Source organism: Esox lucius, chromosome 9 (assembly GCF_011004845.1).
Source record: "Esox lucius isolate fEsoLuc1 chromosome 9, fEsoLuc1.pri, whole genome shotgun sequence".
Lineage (NCBI taxonomy): Eukaryota > Metazoa > Chordata > Actinopteri > Esociformes > Esocidae > Esox > Esox lucius.
The window spans coordinates 16,271,390-16,291,314 of NC_047577.1; the positions used below are offsets into that span (position 1 = coordinate 16,271,390).

General features: G+C 45.3%; 1 protein-coding gene across 6 annotated transcripts in view; it reads right to left on the bottom strand.

The window, feature by feature from the left end:
• Positions 1-19,925, bottom strand: part of sept9b (septin 9b) — a 72,942-nt gene that overhangs the window by 24,139 nt on the left and 28,878 nt on the right. For 4 of the 6 annotated variants that reach the window (XM_013135383.4, XM_013135384.4, XM_013135385.4 and 1 more), the window contains exon 2: positions 16,466-17,101. In XM_013135383.4, the coding sequence (XP_012990837.1) occupies positions 16,466-17,101 (636 nt within the window). Of the gene's footprint in view, positions 1-1,848; positions 1,963-7,149; positions 7,339-16,465; positions 17,102-19,925 lie in introns of those variants that run through there. The other 2 variants (XM_010902148.5, XM_010902151.5) reach the window with 2 other exon arrangements.

The window sequence follows — 19,925 nt, forward strand, 5'->3', positions numbered from 1 at the left end:
ATCCCCGGTTCATTCCCATCACTCTGCAAACGAGGTGTATAACGGTCAATAGAATAAACAAGTACAGCTCTAAGCTATTGTAAATAAAATCCTCATTGGCTACAGTAATCAGAAAATGTATTTAGTCCCTGAAAATCTAATGTTGCTAACAAACTACTGCTTTATGGCAATGGCTAATTACTTTTATATTAAAGGTATGGTGAACACACACACACTTTATGCAGTGAGGCTAACCACATAACCACTCAGCCACATAGGGACAGAGTGTAGCTGACACCCAGAGGGGAAAGACATCTAGAACATCAGATGCGTTCAATGGTGTGACACCGTCAGCAGAAAGAGACACTGCTTCTGCATCTTGTTCTGCAGCCTTCAGTTACAGTTGTCTAATGGTGGTTTTTGTCAATCCAATGAATTGAATTGGTGTGACTTCAATCGTGAATGACTAAAAACCAAATCAGACCTTTCATATTAACTGCAAAATAGCAATTAAGACGCATAGTTTTAGTCTCCAGTTGCATACACAGATCAACCAAAATATTATCTCCGCTTCAATCCCCAACCCCTTAATAACGGTTTGCTGTCTTAAGGACAGAACAACAGACTTGGTTTTAACTCGTGGGCTCAGGAATTTGACCTGGCAACATTTGGGTTCCCGGCCCAATGGTTCAAACCGCCATGCTACCTTCCACAAAAGCAGGGTCCCTCCAAATGGCTATCGGCAAATAGGATGGGGCAGGCTGGGGGCTTCTTTCCATAATGGAGTCAAGACAAGGAGACGAGGGGGAGGGGTGGTCTTGGGTTTGTAAGGAGCGGTCCTCTAGATCCTGTCTTCCGATGAAGGAAGGCTCATGCAGAAAATGTGTGCCGACGCTTCGACTCACCTTGCCCTATCTATAGCAGAGAACAGATGCATCAAGTTGCCAAAAATGCAATCATGTCTTACTTACTAATCCACTGCAATGGCTCAAAGGCATGCTAGAATTAATCCTGGATGGGAGAAATTCAGTTTTAAAAGGCATTAAGAAAGCTTTAAACCACGAGATGATTGGACCAATTGGGACTAACGTAATTGGTCAACAAACACTCCCTGCGTCCATTTTAGGTGATTGATTATTCAAACTGGGAGTGGAGCGGAGGACACAAAAGAATGAGGAGAGGGGAAAAGGGGGGGGGGGGGGGTAGCCTTAAGGAATGGGAGCAATGACCCCAACACTCCTGGACAGCTGAACAGCAGCACAACGGAACAAGAGAAAGACAGAAAACCACTACATGCCCTGCTCCGAGTATTCTTTGTACTATTACAAGGTTTCCAAACCCTGCCAAATTCCACACTCACACTATATGTTACCGTTCCAAATCCAGCCAAAAACAACACATGCACTATGTTACGTCGCAACACCCTGACAAATAGAGCTCACACTATTCATTACATTCCAAAACCGTGGTCAATAGAGCATGGACTACGTGTTACAGTTCCAAAACGTTGACAAATAGAGCTCAAACGACATGTTGCAAAGCCATATCCCTGACAAAACAGAGCTCACGCCACATGTTACAGATCCCAAACCCTGACAAATGAAGCTCACACCATAGTTGCAAAACCCCACCAAGACAGGACAAGACACTTTGCAAATTAACTTTGATACACCCCAAACATCCACAAGCAAAACATACAGAACAACCCCTTCATCTCCCCCCCCCCCCCCTCTCTCTCTCTCTCTCTCTCTCTCTCTCTCTCTCTCTCACCCCTCCACAGCCTCTCTGCAAGAGCAAATCACATACAAACAGAGAAACCAGTAGCCACAGCATGTAATGAATAGACAGAAAACTAGAGACACAACTCACCCAACCCTTCCCTGTTTTCCCTCTCTCTCTCTTTCCTCTCAATCACCCTGATCTCTGCTCCAGCTGGGCAGGCTGTGCTGCCTCTCCCAGGCCACGCCCCCACAGCCTGATCACATGACCCCACCACTCAATAGCCGAGCCAGGCAGCCAACAGCAGGCATTCCACACCCCTCGTTCTGGCAAAGTTGAATAGAGATCATTGTGAATGTGCTGGACGTGTGAGTCCATGTAGATTGAGGGACAGAGGGATAAGGAAAATGGGTGTTCAGTAGAGGTGAAAACCAAAACATTAGACTGGTCATTTCTGTGAGGGAGTTTGCATGTGCAAGGAAAGAAACAGATGTGAACAGAATGTGCTATAGAGAGCGTTTCCGGTGTGAAACTGTCTGTTACATCTAACTTCTGTTACAAATTTCCCCCCTCCCCTGCCCCATGAGTGTGTGAGAGAGCACACGTGCATATCTTGTGTGTGTGACAGGCTGAATTCCAAATGATCCCCTTACCCTCAACTCCCCATTTGTGCATTTGCGTGGACCTCCGCCACAAGCTCAAGGGTCTCAAAGCTGTCACTGAGGGTTTCTGGGCTAATTAGACCCCGAAGTGGCCACTTCCAGTGAGCTTGCGATGACGCTGGCTTCATGGGCGAAGGGGAATCCCATAATGCACCACAATATTTTCGAGTCAGTGCAGTTTCACAGAAAATGCGACAGGCGTGACTAATTATGAACATTGTTTTGTCTAATTTCAAGGCTTAACACATTAAAATAAATGCCTCCTAAATGAAATATTTAACCGCTACCAAAGTTAATATCTTATAAAACCACAAGAAGATTTTGTTCATTTGTCATCTTTCCTAGCTCTACGGTCTCCTCCGGGGCTTCGATAGCCCCCATCCATCACGTTGATGTCTGCCTCACAGCCCCATTACTAAAGGAATATGTCCCAGATAACTAATGAATAACATAGTCATCAGAAACAGCTTGAAATATTCTGTGGGAAAAAGCTCTGTAGACTCTGAAGAATTCAAACATAATGAATTGCATAAGTCTATGGGATTGTCTTTTGGTTCCATAACTAGACTATTGTTGCATAGGCCTAGCCTGGCAATATGTGTGGAATTGTGTGGATCATAGTCCTGTACAGTGTTTACGTAGTTAACCTTTTCCCCCTCATTTGCACGATAATGAGTGAAATGAAATGTTTTCTCATTTTCTGCAAAAACACTTCCTTCCTGTCATGGTTGGAGCAGTATCTTATACTTGGCAGCAGTTTCAGTTGCATGCAGACAGACGTGCATGTGTGTGTATGCGCGACCACATATAGTTTGTATTTGACAGCTCATAGTCCATCTTCTACAAAAGTCCTCATCTTCTGCTCCTGGTTTAGTCTCAGAAGTGACATTCACAACATGCATTAGTAGGGCCTGGCTGTTCATATCTTGACGATTCGCAGCTACATGTGGTTTATGACCCAAGGATTGTCCGCAGGCTTTGTTCCCCTTAGTGCAGCGCTGTATGCTCCAACACTGAGATCAGATTATTCAACAGGGACTGAACCTATCAATGACGACTGTGACATTAAATTAAACTGGGGCACTCAGGGTTTACAGTATGTCAGTCATTCAGATGTGTCCATTTCGGCCACAGAACAACACACACAAATGTTTTTCTAAAAAATTGTTTGTGTACTGGAATTGTACTGGAAAAAAGAAAAAAAACCTGCACTGACTGAAATGTTTCCTATTCAGTGTCTTATTTGTCGGCGTCAGTGTAATTCAACCCATTCTGCCGCTCTCAAAATAGCTTAAGCCCCGGTGTTTACCCCTGCTGTTCAATCACAATCAGAACAACTGATCTGTGACCAGAACCCAAACTCCAGTTAATAGACCTCACAAGAGCTATTTGGCAAAGAGGAGCTCTGTTGGTGAGAGATCACATTCAGACTTCCTTCCTTATCTTGATGAAATGCAACGATAATACCACTTCCTCACAGTGCAGTTGAAAACAAACATTTAAATGACTTGGCTTATTAAATTACCCACTTCCTTGTTGACCATTGCTCGGCTGACTCTGCTTTGTTGGTCATTCTGTTTGTTGTTGTTGTTATGGGGGGGCTGGAGGCCATTTTGGGTTTGTACAATCTCATCAAACAGTGTGGGCTGAACAGGCAACCAAAGACCAATGCAGGCTCAACCCCAAAGGGGAGCTTCTTGATTAGGTCAGGTATGATTAGAGGAGGCCCACACGGTGTTTCAAACATATGGAGCTGATTAGTCGAGTCACGTCAATGACTCAGCGACTTACGGCCTCCCTTCCTGGAGAGATAGAAGTGGAAGGCATGAAGGAGGACAAAGGCGGAGGGAGAAAACATCTGGCTAAGCCTATCTGAGTCCAGGAAGGGAAGTCAAGCGTCTCCCTGGGACTTCCAGTTGAGCTACAACCTAGCCTGCTCTGCTCCCCTGTGGTGCAAAATGGAGACAGTGTGTGAGGATGCATGCAACCAGATGAGGCCTGAATGCATCTCTCTGGTCCAAAGTGGCTTTTCTCCTTCCTTCATCCGCACAGAGGGGCAGGTAGGCCCTATATACACTATAAAGACAGACCGAAAGTCTCATGGCACTCAAAGGAGACATGGCTCATTGATCACTTCCCCAAAATGGACCCCTCCTAGTCACATGGCTGTGGTATTGAGGCACTCAGTTGTGTTTGGTTCAATACTGAAGTGGGCAAAACCCGCCAGCCAAGCGACTTTGAGAATTGCACTGTGCCAGGTTCGCCGGTCCCGGCGTCACAAATGTCTGTCCTTCACTGCTTCCGATTTTCACGCATTTCATTGGTTATGGAAACATCTAGGACAATGGCAAGACTGCTGCAAACTAAGAGTCGTGCCACAAACAGGCAAAAACCTGTGCAGTAAAACAGTGGTGGTCAGGACAGCATTTCAAAACGCGCTACTCGTCGGCTCTTGTCACAGATTATTGCAGCAAACAAACCCAATTTCCACACAGGTTTCCACTGGCTGAAGTGGGCATGCGATCCCAAACACTCCTGGGTTGACAAATCCTATTTACTTCAATAGCTTTCACAATGCTGAGACCTTAACCCAACAGAGCAAGGTTCGTCATCATTAGCCTGAAGAGCCAAACCTTACACTATATCCATCCGTAAGTTATAAAGCCCCTATATGTAATTAAAGGGCAGATGTCAGATTTAAGGATTCAAAGTAAACACACAAAAAAGCATTTTTTAGACCTAAAATTGTCTGAAATCTGATGAATTTCAATCATTGACATAGAATCAAAACATTCACTTCCGTTGTTTGTCTACGAATAATCGTGAACTTATAAGTGAGTAACAGAAATGAAAAAGCAGTGTCATTTTTACTGGGGAAACCAATATGTTTTTGATTTATTTTTGCAGGCATAATGCCAGATATTATTATTTTCTTTTTACTACGGACCTGGGGAAGTTGTAGGGGACAACAAAAGGGAAGAACGTACATAATTGAAAGAAGCAAAAAAAGCCGTATGTCTCAAGAATATTTTTTAAGCAGCTCTAATGCTAGATAACTGGAGCACCTTCAGGATGAGGTGGTTGGATGTCATGCAGGATGTTCGCAGCACGACTGTACTGACAATTCAATCTGCAGCATTTGCGTGATACCGACACGCCTGAGTGGACGAACATTCTTGTGGAACATTTCGTACACCTTGAAGAAACCGTGCCCCCCCCCAAATATCCAGGCTGTCCTTGGTGCAAACGGGACCGGGTGAGTGCACCTAAAAAATAAATACTGATTGTGTATGTATCCCTTATTTTACAATGCATGTTGAATGAGATTTTTTTTGCCATTTACAGCAATAGTAAATAGCCATTTTTATATCAGCATTATATGTACACATGTCCACTGGTTTCGCCCTTGACTGTCACACAATGCCCTGGGGTGGGGGAGGCATCGTTGCCGTTACTCGTCGCACTCTAGTGACTCCCTCAGGCAGGTCGGGCACTTGCAAGCTGAAGCCATCAGTCAAGGCAGCTTGATCTTGCACTTGCTGATTCCATGAACATCCTGATTGGCAAGGAGTGTGAAAAGAAGCATAATGGCATTCCAGTTCATTCAGAGTTTTCCGCGACTGTGTGACCTGCCCAGGCTGGAACCTGATCACATGATCAGGAAAACTCCTAACCTCTACTTGTTCAGCTCCCTCCACCCTTAAGGCATGAAGTTCATTCAGTCCATTTCTAATCCTCCGTGTACACATGTACTATTCCCTCTGGGAGTGGGATGTACTCCAACAACGCTACACAATCCCCCAACCGCGCTCCTTACACATCTCACATCTCGGCTTGTATCTTGCTCAAGGTTACAATAGCCCTTGCCTTGTTTGCTTTTTCATCCACACTTAAATGGCACACACACACTCGCGCTCCCTCGAAGGACCTGTTGTTTGAACATTGACTGAAAAGTAGATAAACTGTAGGAATTTGTGGTCGGAGGTGTTTTCCTTAGAGGTGTTTGTCTAGTGTGTTGTTTCTTCTCAGTTTAACTGTGTTAATCCGCTGAAGCTTTCCCAGCTGTGTGACTTAACAGAGCCATAAAACTTTGTTAAAAGAATAGATTTGGAATTTTGGCAATGATGCCCTTTATCTACTTCCCAGACTGGATGCCATTTTTATGTTTCAGTTTTAAAGTTAGTGGTAGTTTCACAAGCCAATGCTAACTAGTTAAACGCAAAGCCTGGGTTTCATTAAGGTTAATTTAAACATTTATGAAGGAGATCGTAGATAGAACGTAGTTGACAAAATCCCAAATCATGCCTTTAAAAGAGGAAGAGAAAGACACTAGAAGACAGACCTCTGCCGGAATAAAAGACTAGCATGCAAAAAAGATTTCAACAAACGCACAAGCATTATACAAAATGTGTATGTGTGCAAACCATTCAAATCTAATCCAGGATATTCTCATAGAGACGTAACCAAACTAAACACATGGTGCCTTAAGCAACATGCAAAACTGGCAAAAGAGGACAAATGAAAAAACGAAACATTAGGGAGAGGGAATCTTAAATAAAATGCATCTTTCCTGCACCCTGTATCACCTTGGGTGCCCAAAACAACAAGGTTTTTAGAAAAAGAAGAACATAAAAATACATGTTGGGATTTCCCTGACCATATATCCACTTCCTCTGTGTCCCAACTAAAGTGGAGTCATACTGATTGGCCTTAATGCAAACCAGTTGTCTCAGTCATACCAGATACATCTCAATACTCTCCAACAGACCCGACAGACAGTTATACTCACAGACCAGCTCCATCTCAGGGTGGCTGCGCATCTCTGCACCATATGCAGCCATGTCTTTCAGTCTCAGTCCACGTCGAATCACCAGAGAACAGACTATTCCGACGAGGAACTTAACAAATTCACAACAAATTTCCACAAGCGAAGATCTACAGAATAAGAGGTAATAGTGCCTAGGATCTAAGAAACCGATTCTCTAACTCTCCCTATTCCCTGCGTTCCCAACTCAAAGTTCCTATCCCGGAGCCTCAAGACTGAACAATAAACAGAGCTCCACGGATCGGATCGGCCTTCCGGGGAAATCCCTGCCCCTAATTCCAGCCAGAATTGGGGGAGCAGAATGACTCAGCTCGGAATGGAGGAGAAGAAGGAGAGGAAGACGGGACTCTGTGATTACACACTTTCTCTCTGTGCGGCCATTCCAGAAAACTTCCCAAAGTTTTGACAATAATTATCCATAATAGAAACCTTGGCGTGTGCTGTACATGAATAAACAGAGGAGACAGACAGAGGCAAGGGATTATCTCTCTTTATAGTTAGATTAAAGCCCAAATAGTCTAGTCATAACATGACAAGTTGTCAACTTCTTTCCTTTTAAGATCAAAGTTAATTTAAACAGTGGTGTATCCTCTTTCAAAGGACATGACAGAATGGTTTGAAAAGGGAGAATACATGAAATTGCTCAAAAAGGTTTCTGTGTCTGCAAACACTGGCAATATAGTTAGCCAGCGACGGAGACAGTCAAACATAGTCAGAGGCAGTATTGCTGCCCTTTCCTCTGAAACGTTCAGCTGTTCTACAATGTTCTCCAACTTTCCACCATGACGTCTTCCCTCCCGAGTCCCATTACTGAGCACAACACTCGGCTGCTCTATTCATCACCGCAGTGAAAGTTCACCTATGAGCTCCTCTCAGTGTTCCTCTGAGCTGAGTAAGCTTAGCTACGCTGTCAAAGCTGGATATTCCCATAGGAAAATGACTCCCAACGTGGTGGTTTGTGTTTAGCCAGTTATTTAACGATGAGGCGAGAAACTGGTCAACCTACAAGCTGTTATTTTGTCTGTGTTTGACCGTGTGACTCTGCGTGCAACAAGTTCCCAGGGTCACCACACCAGTGCTTTAGTGTCGTCAAGGGACGAAAACGTCTACGGGTGAAGTTAAAACAAACGTTTATAACCTTTGAAAGGTAAAGCTTAACAATACACAGAGCTAGTGTCAGCACATACATCCACAAACATGTCTGAGCACATTTGTGTATAAATACCATGTGTTTGTGATAGATACATTCTTTTATTTTTTCCACTGTCAGACTCCGCCCATATAAGTGTAAATGGTTCCAAAAATACAGAAGTAATGAAAATCTAGTTCCCTTCCATTTGAGATAAAAACATGTACGTTTCTAAAAAGAAAGACTCAAGGGAACATACTGGTCTTTCACAGCTGGAGCAACAAACAAAGATGAAGTTATTTTATATCATTGAAGATATGGAATCAGGGGAAAATATTCCAGAGGGGGCAAGGGGTCATGACCCCACCAATATTATAGGCAGGTAAGTTTGACCCCCCGGAAAATACTGAAAATTAACTATTTACCCTGACCCCTTTAAATATGAAACACAAACCAACGCCCTTGAATAGGATATGCACAGATCTTGCAAATTTCAGGATGTGAAACACAGATCTTGCAATTTTCTTGGGAAGCAGAATCGGTACATTCTCTGGAAAACATTAAACCCTAATACTTATTACACGTATTTAAAAAAATGGAATTACCAAAGGATCCGCGGTATGTGCAGAGATCCACTCTGAGGACTAACTGTCATACTGGACATCAGTTGGTGGAGTCAATGACGAGATCCTTTTGTCCACATTTCCATCCCCTGGTTCTTGTGCGATAAAAGAAAACAGTGTGGGCTATAGTGCGGCTATGCTAGGCAAAGTGGGTGAAGCTATTTCCGGCCCCGTGTCGGCGATATAAATGCTGGTCAGGGGCCACGTTGACCCCCGACAACCATTGTATCCCTCACCAGTATCTCTGCTGCACTATTATACGTGTTGTGGGTCAGTCTGAAGTAACTCATCGTGTTTTATCTGGTATCGTGTTGGATCTTAGGTTGCATAGTTGTTTAAGACCTTTGTGACAGCTGCTGATGTACTCTAAATAAACTTAACAAATTCATATGCCTATCCAGATGATTACAAATGACAACATTGTTATTTGTTAAAAAAAATTAACTGGCCTCCACACCTACAGGAATTGTTTTTTTCCCCAGTAAATGTTTCACACAGCAGGGCTAGGGTGAAAAAGTTGCTAACTTGTTAATCTAGGTGTGTGACTGTGTGTGTGTGTGTGTGTGTGTGTGTGTGTGTTGTTTAATCGATGACAAAGGGGATTAAGATTTAAGTCAGGTCAAAATATTAAATGTTACTATCTGTGCAATAATGACTTAGAGAGATTAGTATAATTTGCCCCACTGTTAAGTTGGCATCCATAAGGCAGTGTCTTGCCAATTGCGAATCTAAGCTACAACACTCTATGCACCCATAATTACTGTACTGTACTTCCATTATGCACAGAGGAAGTATAAAATGGATGTCAGCTTATACCAAAAAACCTGGTAAAGTAACAGGAATACCAAATCGAGGTAAACTGCCAGAAAGCACATATTTGAACTAAAACAGATTGTCTCTGAGCTTGTTCGTAACTGACAATCCTCTTACATTGATTAGCTAAAGATCAATAACTGCAGGAGAAACCTTGTAAGTCAAGATCCACAACTACATCCTTTACCACACTGAACTGAGGCTGACATGGAAAAACACTTACTTACATTCCGGAAATATTGACTGCAACAGCCATTGCCGTTCTAGATCTGTTTCCATGTGGGTTGATTACCACTACAGAGTCCAGCTGAGAGAGGTGTAGCTGCCAGGTTCTCAACAGTAACAAATATCCTTCACCTACGTTTTGTGCTACATTACGGAACCAAATGTAATAACTTAGGTACCATCGAATAACAAAAACCATCACAAGAGCATAGTATAACAGAAAAAATCACTGCAAGTGGTAGTTCTCCACTATAGCCTGGTAACCATTCACTCTCAATCAAAATCATGGGGGAATGCATTTAGATCTTCTCGAGGTAGTGTTGTTATAAAAACTCAAAGTATAGCTCTGACCTCAAAACCTCTGGATGCAGAGACAGCTGAACTGAACACTGACCTACTGTACGCTACAGCTTGGCATGGCCGATAGTTTTCTGTATAGTACCACTATGCAAGGACACATGTTAATGGGCTTTTTAGGTTTCTGCATGTGCCAATCAACGTCATTTTTTAAATGCCGGTTCTCAACAGATCAACACATAATTTGCTCAAATTTGGTCCAGAAATGCATTGTAGGTATGGACAAGTTGCCTGTGACAAGCAAAAGTCCCAACCCCTTCCACAATGACAGCGTCTGACTTATATGCAATACCAGAAGATACATCACAAAAACTCCAACCAGACTCAACTGATGGAAGAATATATGCAAATGAGTTGTTGTTGAGGCCACCTGTCTGACCAACAAGAAAGGGCACACACATGAGCAAGGAGGAGGAGGGGGGGGATCCTGCACGAAACCACACCCGCTCACAATCTCCCCCCAGCTGCATGCTGTGTTCAACCCGTCAACGTCTGGATGAAATACGCCGTTACGGTGAACGTGAGAGTTGGATCGCTCAAACACGCCGCCATATCGTACGGTGAACGGAGCAAGCGCAGTTAGTGGGCGCAGAGTGTTGACAAGTGAGGTGCTGACCGCAAGCTGACCTCCGCTTTGACAACCAGCTGGACAGTGGGCGGTACGAGGCCGCGACGACGACTCAGAGAAAACGTGAAGCCGTGGCTGGGTGCAGTGCCTTGAGGAGGTCCAGACAAACAGCTCGGGATGATAAACTAGAACAAACAAGATAAAAGGCCATGGCAGAGCCAGAGGAGGGGCCCAGACACTGATAGTGCTGATTAGCATGGGCTGGCGGTCGAGGGGCCAGGAAAGACTCCCGGCCTTACCTATTGTGTATGGCTGTGACCAGCGCTGGGCCCGGCTGACATTGGTAAGGGACTGGGAGATAGCGCCTCAGACAGGGAGACTGGAAGTACCCAGAGGGCCTGCCTAGACTCCTGGAAATGGTTCTCTGTGCAGAGGGGACCAGGATTCTCGGTTGGGCGGCATGGGAATCTTCTCTGACCTTCTGACCCCTCCTCTAGAGGCAGTTGAGTGAACTGAAGCTTCCGGGAATCTTATCGGAGGGACGTCGTCCTGTTTCCGCTTCAACTCCGCCCACAGTGGATGGGCCCTAACCCTAATCAGTTACAGGCTTTCCCAACAACACAGTCGACCTACTAACACTTAAAATCCCATCAGGGATAAATCCCACAAAATGCCACCAGATACCCATTTATTCAGTTTCAGCAAGACAACGAAGGAGTGATAGATGGAGAAAAAGAGTGGATAAGAGAATAAGCGATGTTCATGCACTGTTTAGTACTGTGCAAGCCTTCAGCAATGTCCTGTATAAGACACCATTGTTACCTGCCAGCCAACAACCATTTCCCCACACTCCATCTGTTATACGGCACCTCCTGCTGGCCACTATGAGCTCTGCACCCACAGACAACTTATACCTCTAGACCCCAGGGGAGCTGGGGGAGAATGGCTAACAGTCTACTGACAGCACACTAGTTTGGCACTAATGCTAACACAGAGGTACTGTATGAAAACATGTGACCCTGTTGGAGATCAGCCATGACCACATGCTCTGTAGGGGGAGAAAGAGAGAGCTGAGATCAGCCAACACATGTGAGAACAAGACTTATCCGGAAATAAGAAAACCCACACTCAACCTGAAATGGTATTTACGTTAACATAAAAAAAAAAAAATGCATGTATAAAGCTAACCGTCTTTAATGGTTCTTCTTTCCTAAAATTTGTATGCTCTTATTACTGCTCTCTCATCTCCTACCTCTCATCTGTCCCTCTCCTGCAACACCTCCCCATTTTTCACATTTTCTCTTCAAAAATCCATGCGGTGGACAAAACAGAATCCGTCCGAGTGAAAATAAACATTCATTTGAAAGCTGTCTATATTGATGTGTGTGTGTGTGGGGGTTTGTGCACGTACATAAGAAACCATGCTTAGAGCCCATGCTCGCAAGCTATGTAAAAGCAAAGTTTCCCCTGGCCTAAACCCTGTTGCCATCCTCTCTTCCCCTCTCACAGCCCTCAGGTCAGTCTTAATGGAGGACAAATTAGTCAATTTGTTGCCCCCTACCAATTACTCCCCACAAACTGAGAACAAATGTCAAGCCAGACTCCCGAGTGCACACCCGCTGAACTCTGACCCTAAGAAAGATTGAAAGGACGAACAAAAGAAAGAAACAAAGAAAAAAGAAGGGCAAAAAGAGCGGACAGACGGAAAGATGTGTTGAGAGAAAGTGATGCGTGTCTGGTGTATTCAGTCCCAGGTTCCTTGACAGCTGGATAGATAGCCCATCTCTGCATGGCGTCTGATGCTATGATGAATGCCAGGCCCGGCTGTCATGAGCTGCTTTATCAAAACGACTTCACTGGAGATACCAATCAGAGTGCTTCAGCTAAAACCCCTTTAAAGCTGAAGTAGGTTTAATCACATAGCGCTGTAGGTCATTCTAATTCCACATATGCGTGCAGCATGGAATGACATAGGGAAGTGGAAAATGGAAACTTGATATAGCGCTGGGAAATTGCAGGGATTTAGTACAAAAGATTTCTTTGCTTTCGGGAATGTCTCTACTTGATTCCCCCGTACAGTGTGCATGTGATGTCATTAGAGGCTGTAACAATATTGTGACCCCGACCAGATGGGAATAGCAAGCCCCTGTTACCCAAACCTACCGTCCTGGGGGGTCCACCGCTAATCATACTAATCAGTCTGGGATCTCCCTAACCCTTCTGGCTCTCTGCCTGTGGCTTCGGTGCTGGCAGGGGGGGGTGGGGGGGGGGTGGGGGTGCGAGAAACAGGGGCAGGCGACACAGCGCAGGCCACCTTAGGAGCATGGAGGGTTGGGGGGGGTTCAATCAAACTCATTTGTTGTGGCCTGCTCGACCAAACATGCGAGGTCAGGGCCAATGAGATGTCATGACGACTCTTAAACAAACAAATCCAAAGCTGGGCTACGGGGTTTGTAGTGGCAGAAAGGATGCCATAACCGCCCACCCGGCCACTAACCAACCACCTCCCACAGTATCAGCTTGACCCTCAACAGGCTTTTCTCTGTGTAGCTACAGTATAATGGGGCCTCTGAATGTGGGGGTGTCAAACGGGGTTCAACTCAGGCAAAACAGAACCTTCACAATCCAAGCAAAGGTAAACGTGGAAGGGACAAGGTTACAAAGATTGTACAGTACAGTCCAACAGATTGAAGATAATTGTCTACTCCATTCCCTTAAGCAGTACATACAAAATATATTGAAACAGATGGCTAGGTGATCATGTACATTGATCAGAAAATGACTGAATTTAACATTTGTTTAATACTATTTTCCCTCTCAGGTGGCACAGCATTATAGGTCCAAGCCATTACTGTGTGGATGAGCAGTGTTGGAAAAAAGCAGAATGGCTTTCTGTGGAGGCTTAGTAGGAAGGCTTGCTGCTATCTTCAGCTCTCCCGAATCTGCGTGAAGCCATAGTGATGATACAGGGCTGTGGATACAACTGGTAAAGACAACACTGGTGAAGGGAGTAAAAGGTGGTAACGTACTCCATTATGGTGAGATTACATGACTCAGGCAGAGAGAGGAAGAACAGTGAAGTCAGAACAAAGGAAAACAATCGCCCCTGACACGGAAGGAAGCCAGAGTGTGTGTGTCTGATGTCATTTCCTGTTGGAAAAATGTAATGGATAGGAAAATGACTTCTAACGCAGAAAAACACAGAGCAGGGTAAAGTTGAAAGCTTCACATGAACTGAGTCAACAATGTGTACGGAAATGTTGAGTTATATTTCCATAGTTCTTTTGAAAATATCTTGCACTGAAAGAGGATATTATGTTTAAGACACATGTAGAACAATCACGTCCGTCACTCATAGTTACCTATTGATGTAAAGTGCAGTCCAGTTGCAAATTATATCGGAGCCAAAATCTTCTTAATTGACACCAAATCTGATGAAACCTTAACGTAGTGTATATTGCAGTGCTGCGATGTCTTCGTTGCACTGATCCTATCAGCCCACATTGGACCCTGAGGGTGGGTCTCGTCACAGCCCCCACGGACCCATCAGTACAAGACTCCAAGAAATCACACACACACACACACACACACACACACACACACACACACACACACACACACACACACACACACACACACACACACACACACACACACACACACACACACACACACACACACACACACACACACACACACACACCTTTCCATAAAATCTGTTAATATTGGCAAATGAATGATAAAGTAAGGCCATAAATTCCGATACCGTTCCAATCCAGGAAGACCTAATACTAAATGGTCTGTGTCAACATGAACCAAAGGCCTCCATCATTATATTTCATTAAATACAGTCGGCAATGAAATTCTTGGCAATGTTGCTTACAGCACTGACTGGAACATACTGGTTTAAAAAAAATACTGAACCCCACAATTTATCTGTTAACTGTGGTTTTCGAGGAAGCCGGCGAACCCCTGTGTTTTGTGAACTACGTCTCATCAGAGCCCTTCGAGGTAATGACCAGGGAAAGCAGTGCCATTTAGGAATGGACACATCTGATAAACAAAACAACTCGTCCAACGTCGTTCCCTCAGCAGGGCCCCATACTGTATTCCCACAGTCTAAGGTGCCTCAACATTTCCCAAACAGTATTTAAACATTGTTTAAAGACTTTCGAAAGGCTGTCCAAAGACTGCGTAAATGCTGACAAATTAGGTCATAGTTGGCTTAGGGTTTTATCCCTTCGTTTACAGGAATCTGACTTGGCTCGTGTCGGACAGCCCTTCTGGGGGCTGAGGCACGCTCTGTCTGCACGGGGAGGAGAGATGTGCGTGTGCGTGCGCGCGCGCGTGTGTGTTATGATAAAGGAAAAACAGGAGTGTATGCGTGTGTGTGTGTGTGTGTGCGCGCGTTTGTTTACCTTGCCTCTGCACTTGTGTGTATACTTGTGCGTGCACATGTTTGTTAACAGAGCCCTAATTAGTCAGACGCTGCTGCCGGCTAAAACACCCTGGTATGTCTTAGCAATATGTTCGCCCTGTCCGTGGGCACATTCATCCCATGCAAGAGTGAGACAGGGAAACATTGCCGTTACCTCACGGTCGTGCCAAAGCGCTAATGATGGCGCTAGGCCTCAGCCAGAACAGAACACGGACAGACAAGCCCAGGCTGGGTTAATCAAATAGAACTCCTCTGCAGGCCCGGTATGGGGGTCCAAATTTCTGCTCTATATGAGATCGGCTCACCAAGTCTTTCCGGGAATGATGCTTTCCGTGGAAAATAAAATCACCAATTGGGGGTGTTCGAGAAAGACACGTGTCCCAGGGAATCGCTAGGCCGCACGTGCTCTGCCGCGTAGCATGGAGGTTGAATAAATCCCGGAGGGTTATGTTCTGTTGTTCCCAGATCCTGTTCGGCATGACAACCTGATATATTTGCCCACACAACATCTAAACAGAGGCGTTGCTCCAACATAATCAGCCCTGCATACCAGATCCATTCAGGCACAGTGTTGGAAAGCAGGGAGTCTTCTAGAAGCCCCAGATCAGTGGCGTGTGTATATTATTCAAGCTATTCTCCTTCCTTGTTCCACAGTCAGGCTAACAGAGGGGACTCCATATTAATGGGTCTCCTAGGAACAGGTCCCAGATCAGTGGTGTGAACCCATTACTGCCAGAACGCCTCATTGGGCCTCCATGCTTTCTCACGCCAAGCCTGCACTCAGCAGCCAACGCACTGCCGCAGGGGAACGCCAGCCCAGACCGAACACACACAATCAGACTCACCCAGTCACGGTGAGCAGTGGTTAGCAGCATGCGTGCGTGCGTGCGCACACACACCCAAGCACGGGCCTCGAAACTCTGGTTTATAGTCCACTTCCTACAGGACAGGAACACCCAGCGTGGGACCGGAGGAGCGCAAACCCAGAGCTCGAGGCTACTTTCCCACTGAGATAAATGGACAATAATGGATAATGGGCCTCAACACAGAACCAGGCATCTAAGATAGAAACCCACTTAGAGGTTGAAAAGTCAGAATCGGGTCAGATGAAGGGACATGATACTCACTGTCAGGCTTGGGAGAGTTCGCCCGACCGGCGTGGCTGGGGGAGGAGCAGCGGATGGTGGTGACTATGGTGTTGTGGTGGGGGTTCGGGTGGTGAGGATGGTGCACGGCGACGTGATGGCCGTGATTCTCGTGGTTCTTCCCGTTCCCCGTCGGCTCGGGTCCTTTGGCGACGCCGATCCCCGGCGCGGTCCTGCCGGCAGGGCCGTCCCCCGCCCCGGGGGAGTCGAACTTCCGCGGGTGGCCCGGGGGCTCGGGGGTCCGGGGCCCTCCACGAATCACGGCCTCCTGGGGAGTCTTGGCGAAGGTGACCTCCCGCTTGTGGCCCATGTCGGGAGTCTTGGAGTGGCCCAGGACTTCGGGGCGTTTCGCGACAAACCGGAGGGAACCGGGGCTTGTTGGGTCCACCTGCTTGGAGGAGATGTCGATGGAGAGCTCCGTTCGCCCCCGGGATATGGGCTCAGGGGTCTTGGAGCCTCCCCCTCCCATGATGCTCTTGGAGACCGAGCCGTTGTTCTGGTTGCTGGCGCCCAGCTCGCGGTAGTAGATGCTGGTGGGGGACATGAGGGGACGAGGGCTGGCGTTGTTCGGGGCACGCCGGGAGTCCACATCCTCCACCTCGAAAGACCTCTTTAGAGCTGCACGGAGATGGGAGATGAGACACACTCAGTACGATTTCAGACCACCAAAATGTGTTCGCCATTTCTGACAATGTTCCTAATCTAAGGGCACTTAGTTGGTAAAAGAAAGGATTGAAGTGAAATGCTACAGTAAATATATTAACAATATATCTCTGTTCTAAAGAAGCAACATGGTCTTTACTGATGTTCCGGTCTTGCTGGCATCGTTGCTTTTTGCGGTTAGTGGGTAGAGGCAATTGCAGCAGCATAGAGGAAAATAGCAATTAAGCCAAGGCTACTCATTTTAATCATTGTTTACTAGTGGTGCCAAACTGTGAGCACACATGACTGCACATGGCTCTGTAAAGGTTTATACAAGTTAATGCTTAAACGGAGACAGTTCTATGTTTTACAGTGCCAGTTCTATATAAAACGTTTTCAGGTTTTGCAGCGATCAAATGTACACATAATATTGAAATGAAATACATTTAGCTGTAACAGTCTAAAAGCATCATTTCATTTTAGGATTAGTGATGGATGACCACTGGTATTGGATGCATACCCTATTAGCAGTACGTTAACAGCAAATTAACAAAGGAGACACGCTTTCCCCAGCTGTCCTTGTGAGGAAAATCTGGTTGAACAGAAATGTAAGTAGAGTTTGACTTTATCTCTTGGACTTGTACTCAACATCCAAAGGGAAGATGCAGAGCAAGTCGCTGTGATCATGAGATTGTATAACCTCACTCATTAACAGACAAACTGTCCTGAATCCCAGACTTAATTCGATCAAAAATATCAACATATAACTTTTGAAAACTGGGCCAACTCTGATCCATTATGACTTAAACACTGTGTAAGTGTGCGCGCGCGCCCGTATTTATCCGTTTGGTTCCCCATCAGCACCCGCCAAAACACCCATAGAAAAGATGTAGGCCTACTTGAACCCTATCCCACTGCCCTCACCATAAACCCAGCCAGAGTTGTGAAGTGCCTCAGAGCCGGAGACGAATCACATGAAAGGCTTTTCCTCAAAACACATCAGCTATGGGACCTAATCTAATTTCACAAGCTATACGCCTCCTCATTTAATGACAGCGACACTCAATACTCATTCTCCCCCCAGACAAAACTGCCTGCCAGACTCAAATTCAGCGCGCCGGTGCAAACGTCCAACAGGAAACTCTATGACACTCATTTACATTCCGCCAAAGGCTTTCCTCTGTGAGGATCCATAACGACGGCTACATGCTAGTATGACTGGTGGTGCTATTCCCTTTCCTCTATATCATTACATTTAAAACATTGATCCTGTTATGGTTACTGTTACCTCACTATTTGTTTGCTGTCACTGATCCGGCTTTCCCTGTCCTAGCATGAAACGGCTAGCTAACGCTACTTTAGCATGACAACACTAGCCAACGGGTAAATCAGACTTTGTTTGAACGGTCTCGTGTACATAGGTGTTAGATGCGGTTAACAATCCCAAAGCACAGTGAAAATGACTTGGTGTAAGTGGCGTTTATCCTTGACTAAACATGTAATTTCCTACAAATCAACTAACTGGATATTCTCTCACCCTCCTTCCATAAATGTCTCAGGGGAATACAGTCTGTGAGGCACTATAAACGCTGCAATCCTCTATTTAACTATGTCAGTTGCTTTTGCTGTAACAAAAGAAACACCATCCCATATCTTTGATTACAATCAGAGATTCAAGCCTAGATGACGCTTATAAAAAAAAAAAACACTGCTATGAAGTGGTTATTTCCATGTCCAAACCACTTTGCCCCTGGACTATTGTGTTGAATGACTCCAAGGTTGAGGCTACTTTTAACTTCATCGAGGACTTGGAGGCACTTGCCAAATCACTCTGGTGTAGTAAGTAGTGAGCTGAAGACTACGGGCGTATTCAATTGTGTTCTTCCGAAACATTATAGATACAAAATATAATAAAGAAACTGACAATTCCCTAATCTCTGACAGATGATGTTACTTAAGTACAATGCTGTCTGAACGGTATGTAAAGTAACATTATCTGTAAACAGGCCCCGGGAGGAATGTCTGCATACAGGAAAGATAATATGAAAGGACATATCTGTAATTATCGGAAACAGACTGCTTGTTGTGCGATTTCATTCCCAATGCAAATACAAATAGACCGCTGGCTATAAGACCAAAGAGCACACGGCGGGACACTCAGACAAGAACAACCGTAGATAAGCAGTTCTACATCTCTGAGAACAACACTGATAGGACTTCAGAGCTCTCAAAACATCCAAGAGAGTGGGATTTAATATGGCCTACAAATTATACCGGGGATTACGATAGCAAAAAAAGTTACATTCCTCGACTAGCAAAGTGGAACGTTGCGCATCGTTGTTTCCTGGTTTCTCCATACATTCTCGTCACTCAACAAAATCATTCCACCACTAGAGAATGAACCTAGTTGTAGCATCATGTATTTCTGAAGAAGCTTCCAAGTATATCCCTGCCATGGTATTCACACTCACTGGACTAGATGGGGATCACAGAGTACCAGTGTTATGAAGGTCAGGTGGACAGCACTGACATATCCCACCAGACAGTGAAAAGGCATTCCCAGACAATGAGGAGAAACAAAGCGTCCCTGTGGAAATCTCCTGAACACAGGGAGACTCACTCCCCGCGTGTGTAGCAACACTTACTATCTAGTCCCCTTCTCTAATGAAGCATAAACACAACCCATAGCACCAGGAGTTATTTGTAGTCAGAACTCCTGGCCCCGGCACAGTAGAGGTCCAACGCCCACCACGACTGAGGCTCTCTCACACCCGATCCGAGGCTGAAGTAGATCGGGGGA